The sequence below is a fragment of the Dromiciops gliroides genome, chromosome 3, assembly GCF_019393635.1.
Source record: "Dromiciops gliroides isolate mDroGli1 chromosome 3, mDroGli1.pri, whole genome shotgun sequence".
Taxonomy (NCBI): Eukaryota; Metazoa; Chordata; class Mammalia; order Microbiotheria; family Microbiotheriidae; genus Dromiciops; species Dromiciops gliroides.
Window position 1 is genome coordinate 654062788 of NC_057863.1, and position 10715 is coordinate 654073502.

At 44.2% G+C, this 10715-nt stretch overlaps 1 protein-coding gene across 1 annotated transcript; it reads left to right on the forward strand.

Moving 5' to 3' along the window:
• The first annotated feature begins 1147 nt into the window (after positions 1 to 1147).
• LOC122749137 (zinc finger protein 90-like) lies at positions 1148 to 9390 on the forward strand. Its single transcript, XM_043995340.1, has 5 exons — positions 1148 to 1243; positions 1899 to 1975; positions 8308 to 8434; positions 8730 to 8825; positions 9199 to 9390. Exons 1-5 carry the CDS (start codon positions 1237 to 1239, stop codon positions 9228 to 9230), a joined length of 339 nt encoding a protein of 112 aa, XP_043851275.1. The 5' UTR covers positions 1148 to 1236; the 3' UTR covers positions 9231 to 9390.
• Positions 9391 to 10715: the final 1325 nt, after the last annotated feature.

Here is a 10715-nt window from a genome sequence, read left to right on the forward strand (position 1 = left end):
TTCTACCAATTTTTTCACATCTCCAGTATATGTTATTTTCCCTTCTGTCATTTTAGCCAATCTGACATCAACTCACCTAACCCTGGCCTGCTTACTGTGGGAAGCATAGATCCTATCCTGCAGTTGAAACAAATAAAATGTACAAAAACTTTTGGGAAGATGATTCCACTCACCTTTGGTGATTTGTGCAAGCTTATGGACAACATGAAATCCAGTGGACCTAAAAAATTAATAGTTTTTGTTGTGAGAGAACTCACCTTAGTGAAACAAGGCAGACTAGAGCTGGATACCGTTTTTTCTGGAGTGGTCACCATGATGAATAGCACCAGGAAGCTGCTGTAATATTGTTTGATGAAGAACTGTGAATGACTTGACTATTCTCAGCAATGCAATGATCCAAGACAATCCCAAAGGACTATTGAAACATACTATCCACCTCTAAAGAAAGAACTGATAATGATTGAACACAAACTGAAGCATGTTATTTTTCACTTTCTTTAATTTTTTATTTTATTCAAGTTTTCTTGTACAAAATGACTAATATGGCAATGTTTTACATAAATGCACATGTATAAGCCATTTCTGATTGCTTGACACCTGAGGGAGGGGGGAGAGGAGGGAAGGAAGGAGGGATAAAATTTGGAACTCGAAACTATAAATAAGAATGTTTATTATTTTTTAATGCATAATTATATATAGAGTGACTCTAAAAGTGTCAAAAAATTAACACTAAAAGGTAGTTGAAAACAGGAATTTTAATGAGATAATAAAACACCACAACCAGTGGAGAGGTGGGGGACTACTGGTGTAGACTTGTGTGAACAGGCTGTGGCCATGAAGTCAAATACAGCGTCTGTTGACTGATTTTGTTTACCTGGGAGGACTGGAGTGGGGAGGGGGGTAGTGGTAAGGGGAAAATAACAACTGAGTAGTAACAAAAAGGAAAGAGAAAACTTTTAAAAATGACAATAATAAAGAAATATATAGGTAAACGAAGACGTTGAACAGAGGAAGTTGTAGAGCTCCGCATCGCTTCCTATAGTAACACCCAAGAGCCCAGGGCCGGTGCTGATGAGCATACGCACAAGGCTCCCCTAGGCTCAGAACTCCATTTCCCAGAAGTCCAAGCTACGCTCCAGCCTTTTGGGTCCAAGCCTCGAGACTGGGAGATAGCAGTGAAACCTCAGTCTGGCACCTTGGAGAGCAACCGGAACAGGCGGTGCTGACCACAAGGACATGCCTGGTGAGGGTTTCCAGCTCTCTCTACCCCCCAGCAATGCCTCTTCTCCCGCCTGGGCCCCGCCCTCCTCCTCTTGCTCCTCCTCCACCCCTACCTGCCCTCTTCCTCCTCCCCCTTTTCTCTTCCTCCTCCCCTCCCCTCTTCCTCCTCCCCCTTCTTCCCTCCTCCTCCCCCTCCGCCAGCCTCCAGGCAGGCCCAGGGCGCTGAGCCCCTCCCCTTCTCCACCTGCATCTCTGCTGCAGCAGCCTTCCGGAGGAGGGAACAGGGATGGGGGCGCCGGCTATTCTGGGCCCGGCTTGTTCACTCATCCTAAGCAGAGGGTGGGGGGCTTCTCTGACCCTGAACTAATCGTTTGTAAAATTGAATGTCGAGGGGCAGCTAGATGGCACAGTGGATAGAGCACTGGCCCTGGATTCAGGAGTACCTGAGTTCAAATTCGGCCTCAGACACTTAACACTTACTAGCTGTGTGACCCTGGGCAAGTCACTTAACCCCAATTGCCTTACTAAAAAAAAAAAAAATGAGTGTCGAGCAGGGTGATCTTGGGGTCTCCCAGGTGCCTTCTGGCTCAAGACCCTTGCTCCCATGACTTTTGCCTCCTGCCTGAAGTTCCCAGAAAAAGCTGTTCTTGCTTATGCTTGATCTCTCTCCTCCCTAGATTTACCCTCAGAGATCTCTGTTGTTTCCCAAAGGGGAAAGGGAATGATCCCTGTCATCCCTCTAGCCTGCTTTCAGGTGAGTTGGAATGGAATGGAATCAATGAGTATATTTTTAGAGTTCAGGCAAGGTGTTTATCTCCTCCCCCACCTCATCCCCCATATTGGAATCTAAGAGACTGAGGCGGCTCTGAGTAGTGATTCCTTCCACAGGGAAAACTTTGCATTTGCCTAACTTCTCTTTTCATTGTCTACTCAGTACCAAGATGCCAAGTGCTCAGTACTCAATGCTATGAAGAATGTAAAATAAGTATAGATAACAATCTGTTCCTATTGTGAGGAATGGTTACTTCTCCTTGGTATTAATAAGTAATTATTGTATTAGGACCAAGGTTTTTCCCCTTCTCTACTTCCTCACCCAGAAATCAACCAGTGTGTGAAATCTTAGGCAGATACTTACCCAGGTCAAGATCTAATCAGGCAGTAAAAGAAATATTAAGTTTGAGCTAATGGGTGCATTCCTGATCATCGTGTTTGCTCAGACAAGTCTGGGAAATTGGGGATACTCTCTTTTGTCAGACAGGTGATATGAAAATTATAAGTCTCTTTTGCCAAGATTTGGGTAGTCTAAGTTACATACTCCAAGACCCTCATTGTAATATAGCCCACCTTCTCATTGTAATATTAATTCTCTCATTAATTGTTAATCATTTAGTTGAAAATGTTACAGCATGATTGATACAGAAAATACTCAGCTAGGTACTCAAGGTGGAGAGAGAGAGAGAGAGAGAGAGAGAGAGAGAGAGATTATTATGCACCAGCCAGCCCATGGGGGTCAGACCTCCAACAATGGGCTCCAAGTCCTGTAGCCCACTTGGTTATATAGAAAAGGAGTGGGCATGTTATCAGCAAGATACATACAAGTGAAACAAAAAAACACACAAAACAAAACAAAAAAAGGGGGGCAGCTAGGTGGCGCAGTGGATAAAGCACCAGCCCTGGATTCAGGAGTACCTGAGTTCAAATCTGGCCTCAGACACTTGAGACTTACTAACTGTGTGACCCTGGGCAAGTCACTTAACCCGCACTGCCCCACAAAACAAAAAAACAAAACAAAACGAGATACATACAAGTGTATCAAATAAGGATGAGGACAATGATTTCCTTACAAATGATGCATAATGGTATAGTCATCATTATAGGAAAGCAAGATACATACAAATGTATCAAACAAGGAACAGGAAAGCAAGATATATACAAATGTAGCTGGAGCTGGAGCACAGTGTTAAGGGCTAAAATTCTAGCTAAACTGTCTAAAATATCTAATGAGTGGTCGCCAATAAATTATAAGCTTTAGCAAGAGTTAGACTTTTAAGCATTTATTAAGGAGAATAAGAATTTGGTAAAGAGAGAGAAAAAGGCCTAGATTTCTATCTATTAAAGGGAGAGCACATTTCTAGCTCCCTTCTCCACCAGAGTCCAGAGGAAAAGAGGAGCCAGACTGAGCGCCAGTCTCTTCCTTCCTCCTCCCACTAGCCCGCGTCACTTCCTGACTCCTGGTCTTGCCCTCAAAGACCTTCCCTTCATGGGCAGAACTCCTCTACAGTAAGTATCCAGCAGGTGGCGTTATTCCAATCGTTACAACAGCAAGGCCAGGGCCCGTCTGAGACAGGCAAGGTCAGAGCCTAAGTGATTTTCCACATCAATTGCTACCCTGAGGAACACCTGCTCTTCCAAGAGCATATAAACTATGAGCCTACCACCATGAGGGGTCTTTGGTCTAAGAAAGATGGCCAAATGACCATCCTTTTATTAATAAACTTGCTGGTCTTATTAATAAAATGATTTAATTACCCAGGAATTATTGCTCTTGAACTTTTTTAACCACCACACTATAAAGAACTTCCAAACACATTGTGCTCAGGCCAAGACTTACTGTTTAATATGCTTTAATCATGCATTTTCCAGTATGGGGGGGGAGGGAAAACTAAAGGAACTTAGTATTATATGACTTCAAAGATGAATATTAGTTGGGCTTAAATGAGCAGCAAAGGTTTCTCTAAGATTTCTTTGAATTACACTTTCTCCTCAGGATGGTGCTGCTCTGGTTCTCACAACGTCTTTCTCATGGGGGGTGGGGGTGGCACTCTGATTTTCACACAGTTCAGACTGTGGCCAGTCTGTGTGATGACTGATTGTGGAATGGAGGTGAATCATAGGGATGTCAATGAACCATTTGATTTTTTAGTGTTATATTGTAAATATGGAAGTCAACAAGGATATGCAGATAAAATGACAACCAGGTGCTGAAATTATCTAGGAAGGCAGGAGTGACTCTTAAGAATGGGAAGGTGATGGCAAAGGTTATGTCATTTGTAGCTTACCTTCTGAGTAATTCTTCCCAGAACATGGACTCCAGGTTACTCAAGGGACTATACCTTCAGGGTATGAAGAATGATGATTCAAGTCAAGTCTCTCTTCTTTTCTCCCTCTATACTACTTTACCTGGTGATCTCATAAGCTTCCATGGATTTAAGTACCATCTCTGGTGCTCATGATTCTCAAAACTATCTTGCCCCAGCCTCCCTGCTGACCTCCAATCTCACATCTCCAACTGAATGTCCAGTAGATATCTTAAACTCAGTATGTCCCAAACTGAACTCATTACCTTTCCCCCTAAACCCTGTCCTCCTCCTACTTTGCATTTTACTATTGGAATGATTGGAATGACTCCACCTTCGGGAGAGCTACTGTAGGAAAGCTCTGCCATGAGGAGAAGGCATCTGAGGGTAAGCCATGCGGTCAGGTCCTTGGTGTCAGGAAATGACGTTTGCTCGTGGGTACTGTCGATCAAAGCCGATTAGCTTTGGAGCTGTGTGTGTGGGAACAGGACATTGCCAGTTTTCACAGGAGGCTTATGGGATTGAGGAAGGGGTGGCTCGTGCTCTTTCATGAGGACTCTCATGGAGAGTGGAGCTAAAATGTGTTCTCCCTTTGATAGACAGATGAATCTAGACCTTTTCCTCTCTCTTCACCAAATTCTTATTCTCCTTCATAAATGCTTAAAAGTCTAACTCTTGCTAAAGCTTATAATTGATTGGCGACCACTCATTGGATATTTTAGACAGACTGGCTAGAATTTTAGCCCTTACACTATAGAGGCCAATATCACCTTCCCAGTCCCTCAGGCTCACAGCTTAGTAGTCATCCTGGACTCCCCACTCTCTCTCACCGCCCATATTCAATATGGTGCCAAGGCCTGTCAATTTTACCTTTGCAACATCTTCCATCCCTTTCACTCCTCTGACACTGCCCCCACCCTGGTGCAGACCCTCATCACCTAAAGCCTGGGCTACAGTAGCTGCAGAAGGGTTTTCCTGTCTCCAGTCTCTGGACTCCAGTTCATCCTCCTTTCAGCCACCAAAGTGATTTTCCTAAAGCATATGTCTAACCATGTCGCTTCCATACCCCCAAAACTCCACTGGCTCCCTATGACCTCAAGGATCAAATAAAAAATCCTCTGCTTTGCATTGTGAGAAAATAATGGAATTTGGCAGATACTCAAAGGCTCACCTGGAGATTAATCTAAACTGATCGACTGAAGTGAGCCTTTGAGTATCTGCCAAATCCATTATTTTCTCACAGCATTCAAAGCCTTTCATAATTCAGCCTCCTCCTAGCTTTCCAGTTTTCTTATGCCTTACTCCCTGCTGCATACTTTTTGATCCAGTGATGCTGGCCTCCTGGCTGTTCCACAAATGAAGCACTGTGTCTCTAGGCTCCGGGTATATTATCTGGTTGTCCCACATGCCTTAAATTCTCTCCCTCCTCACCTCCACCTACTGACTTCCCTGGTTTTCTTTGAGTCCCCACAAAAATCCCATCTTTAACTGGAAGCCTTTCCCAACCTCTTTTAGTTCTAACACCTTTCCTCTGTTCATTCTTACCTACTTATCCTGTAATATAGCTTGCTTCATATATATTTGCTTGTTTGTTGCCCCATTAGATTGTAAATTCCTTGAGGACAGGGGCTGTCTTTGACTTCTTTTTGTATCCCCAGAACTTAGCCTGGCATAAAGTAGGCACTTAAAAATGTTTATCAGGGGCAGCTAGGTGGCGCAGTGGATAAAGCACTGGCTCTGTATTCAGGAGGACCTGAGTTCAAATCTGGTCTCAGAATTTGACACTTACTAGCTGTGTTACTTTGGACAAGTCACTTAATCCTCATTGCCCTGGAAAAAATATAGTAAATTAAATTAAATTTAAAATGTCTATCATTATTTGATTAAGCTAAGAAGTATTTAAGTGCCTACTGTGTCATGGCTGGCACTGTGCCAAGCATAGCATATACAAATACAAGCAGATCCATAGTCCCTGCCCTTGAGGCAGCTTACTTACTTTCTTTCTTTCTTTCTTTCTTTTTTTTTGCAGGGCAATGGGGGTTAAGTGACTTGCCCAGGGTCACACAGCTAGTAAGTGTCAAGTATCTGAGGCTGGATTTGAAGTCAGGTACTCCTGAATCCAAGGCCAGTGCTTTATCTACTGTGCCACCTAGCTGCCCCCTCTGCCCCCTTTTTTTGAAGGGTTTTGCTTTTGTTTTTGTTTTGTGGGGCAATGAGGGTTAAGTGACTTGCCCAGGGTCACACAGCTAGTGTCAAGTGTCTGAGGCTGGATTTGAACTCAGGTCCTCCTGAATCCAGGCCGGTGCTCTATCCACTGCACCACCTAGCTGTCCCGCAGCTTACTTTCTAATGGAAAGGGAGCTGAAAAGGGGAGGGGAGAGGTGAAGCTACCTGTGGGAGGAAGGCCATGAAAGAGAATAGCCTGTGGAGATAAGTCAGGAATGCAGCCTGGAGACAAATGAAGACCTGGTTGATCTGGGCCTCCTCCTTCAAATGGAGGCTTTGGGGGGAACTAGTCAATTAGGAGGAGTGGAAGGCTGGAGGCCTCTATCAGTAGGAGAAGCAGTACAGGAATGGACTGAGCTTCCAAGGTAAAAAGGATTCTGTGGCATAGAAGAGGAAGTTGTGTGGGGATGAGTCCTGGAGGGGAATTTTATTCCCCTATTTTGTCCTTTATTTTAGAAAAGATATGTTTGGGATGTTAGATCACAGAAGAGCCAAGAATGTTTCTCAAGACAGGAGCCATCATATCCTGTACGCTTGACTTTCCTCTCTCCAGCAACCCAAGGTTGGGATTAAGGCTGATAGCTTTCCACTTTTGAACCTCTCTGGGGAAGAGTGCAAGTTGTAGGGACCAATTTTTAATTGGGGAGTGTTAGCTAAGTGGCTCGCTGCAATATTGGGGCAAGGAAGGAGACTGGCAGCCTCCCTCAAAACAGAACAAGATTTATTTTAACAAGAATGAACTTAAAAAACAAACACAAACAGGATCAAGGGAAAGGAAATAAAATGGGGAAAGGGAAATTATACAACCTGAAAAATACCACTGCCCAGGAATCAGCTGAGAATACACAGCAGAGATCCTGTCGCCTTCCAGCTTCCAACTAGAATGGTGACTTCTCCCCGTTCCCAGAAACCCCACACAGCCCCCAACCAATTGTCTGGCCACTCTGACAGTCACATGACTGCCCTCACTAGGCTTCCAATCATTATAATTTTGCCAGGCCCATGTAGGCGTTGGCGAGTGGTGATGACATGAGGTGCCAGCGCCATGGTGACAGCTACAGCCAGTGGGTGGAACATCGTGCGGTTTACAGAGCCCCAGGCCAGTATGCGCCAAGGCATAAAAACATGAAATAACAATTAATTCTTCACAAAGTGATGCTGTTTATGTATTATCATTAACATTCCAATCCACTATTGGCACTTTGACAAAGACCTTCTTGACTTTGCTCTCTTCTCCACCCCATCCCCCACCTTGTATCAGGGCTAGTACCTCCCTATTTTGCATTAATTTTTTTATATCCTTAAGTACACACAGCTAGAGGTTCCCCATACAATGTAAACTGACCCCAATCTCTAAGAACATCTCCTGAAACTTCTTCCCTAAAGAGAGCAGAGACTGTTTAATTTTCATGTTTGTACCCCTCAATGCCTGCCAAAAAGGTGCTTAATAAAAAGTGTGTTGGTGGATTGAATATGACACTGCTCTCTCTCTCTTTCAGATAGGGTGGGAGAACAACATGAACACCGGCAGGCAAATTCAAAATATATAAAAAGTAAAAGCAAGTTAATTTCCTGTGGGAAGCTCCCAGCAACTTGGGGTGGGCAGGTGTAGGGGAGGGAGGATCAGGAAAAGGCAGAGAAATCCAAAAGGCAACGTGTGGAATACTTAAGACACCAAACTGTAAAAAAACCATTCCCTACATAGATAGACAACTTCCGGTCTTCCCCAGGACCCATGTGAAAGAGGTTTCCCAGGTGAGCAGGAATGTGTTGGATGTTTCAGGAGGCAGTGACCTTCAAGGATGTGGCTGTGGAATTCACCCGGGAGGAATGGAGACACCTGGACCCTGTTCAGAGGACCTTGTTCAGGGATGTGATGCTGGAGAACTACAGGAACCTTGTCTCCCTGGGTAAAGGCAGCTTTCCTTTGTGACTCCAAATTTGCTTACTGGGGCATCACAGTGTCATTTACTACAGGCTGTGTGGTGTCTCTAGGGCTCAGCTCACTCTTGTGGCCTCAGCTGGCTTGATGTGCAGGGGTATTCTAGGATCTGTGTGCAACTGGGGCTCACAGAATCTTGGAGTAGAGCTGCAAGGGATGACCCTAGGGAGTGTCTAATCCCAAACCCCTATTTTACAGACAAGGACACTGGCGCATAGAGAGACTCTGTTCACAGCACTTTCCCATTTCTTTCCCCTGAGCAGGGCTTGCTGATAACAAACCAGGTCTTATCTTCCATTTGGAGAGAGGAGAAGCACCACGGATTGCAGGGAGAGCCATTCCAGGAGGCACCTTTCCAGGTGGGTGACTGAAAAGCAGGCAGGTGGGAGTCACTGCAAGGAAAAGCTGCAGTCTTCTAGTCACTGAAGGGTTGGCCCAGGTCCACTCCTCAAAGTGGGCTCAGGGAGAAAGCCTGCATCTGTCCAGGTGGAGTGTTCCCATGCACATTCACCTTTACTTCAACCAGCCAGGATCACTGAATAGGGGGACTAGGAAGGACCTTCGATGTTGTCTCCCCCATCTGCTTTGATAGATTAGGCCACTGAGGCCTGGTTTATGAGAGTCTTGTGTGATCTCAGCATTGGAAGGCAGGTCAGAGGCCTCTGATCCAAGCTGTGCTTTGATAAAACAGTTAGAGAAGCAGAATCCATCCATGTCCTTCCTACCTGCCAGGTGTCCAGGCTCAGCTTTCCTACCTTCACTGAGGTGGAACCCCCCACGTCCAAGGCAGCCCATTCATTCTCCTTCTAGACAGCGTGCATTGTGGGATGTTGTTCAGCAGCTCTTTGTACCTTCAGCGTGGAGGGAGCTCTGCCCTGTGGGGCCAAGCTGTATGGCTTCAGTCCCTCTCCTACATGTTGTTGTTCAGTCATTAAAGTCATGACACACTCTCCATGACTCCATTTGGGGTTTTCTTGGCAGAGATACTGGATGGCTTGCCATCTCCTGATCCAGCTCATTTAACAGATGAGGAAACTAAGGCAAAAAGGGTGAAGTGACTTGCCCAGGGTCACTCAGCTAGTAAGTGTCTGAGACCAAATTTGAGCTCATGAAGATGAGTCTTCCTGACTCCAGGCCCAGCGCTGTATCCACTGTGGCTCCTAGCCACCTTCTACATGACAACCTTTTTAATACTAGTAGGTGTTTGACATGTCCTCACTTGAGGCTTCTCTTCTTCAGGTGAAAAATCTCCACTTTCTTTTGCCTGTTGTCATATAGCATAAACTCAAGTCACTTCTATGTCTTGGTTGCCTTGCTTTAATTAAATAACTATGTAGTTTATTAGTGTCCTTCCTAACTGCTCAAAATTCAATACCACTCTTGCTTCCTCTTCTAAATCTCAGCACATCCTGTGTGCTTTCCACTGACCTTTCATAGTTCCTGATATTCCTGCTCACCTTTCCAACTAGTCTTTGCAAAAGGTATTTTCTTTTCTACTCAACTTATATCAAGAAACATTTGTTACACATACTGTATGTAGGCCCTGGGGATACAAAGGAACTTCTGTTTTTCTGTGGGATATGGTATTTATACAGATAGACAAATTTATTATTTAAGGGGAGCAAGATCCCTATTTTCCAAATATGAAGAATATTGAAAGAGGTTCTGTTGAAATTGGTGACAAAGGATTTACTATTGTGGCACCTAGGCTGAATTTTGAAGGAAGTCCTAGATTCCAAGAGTTAAAGATGAAGAGGGAGATAAACAATGGAAGGTTAAAAGAACCTTTTCTAAAGCAACCCTTTTTTTATTGGAAACATTCAATCAGAAATAGGAAGAACCACAGACAAAACGTTGAAGTCTGTTGGTCATCATCAAAGTTTTGCCTATGTAGTTAGCATTTGCTATTTTTTAAACTTTTAGTTAAATTTGTCTTATCTGAGAGGGATACATCAAAATTCCCATTTGTTCTGATGGGCCAGGATACTTGTTGTTTCCTGAATTGGACATTCCATATCCAGTCATTGAGCTTTTGTGGAATCTGGTTGGAATGTATTCTGTTATACCTTTTGCCTCTTAAAATAATCCCTGGCTTCTTTAATAGGTTACTTTCCTTAATTCTTCTAGTCGACCATGTTCTTACCTCTCAAATTATATTACATGTACTTATTTCTGAAAATGCTATATCCCCTTAACAGAATGCCTTAACCCAGGACCTTGCAGACAGTAGGTGCTTCATAAGTTGTAGG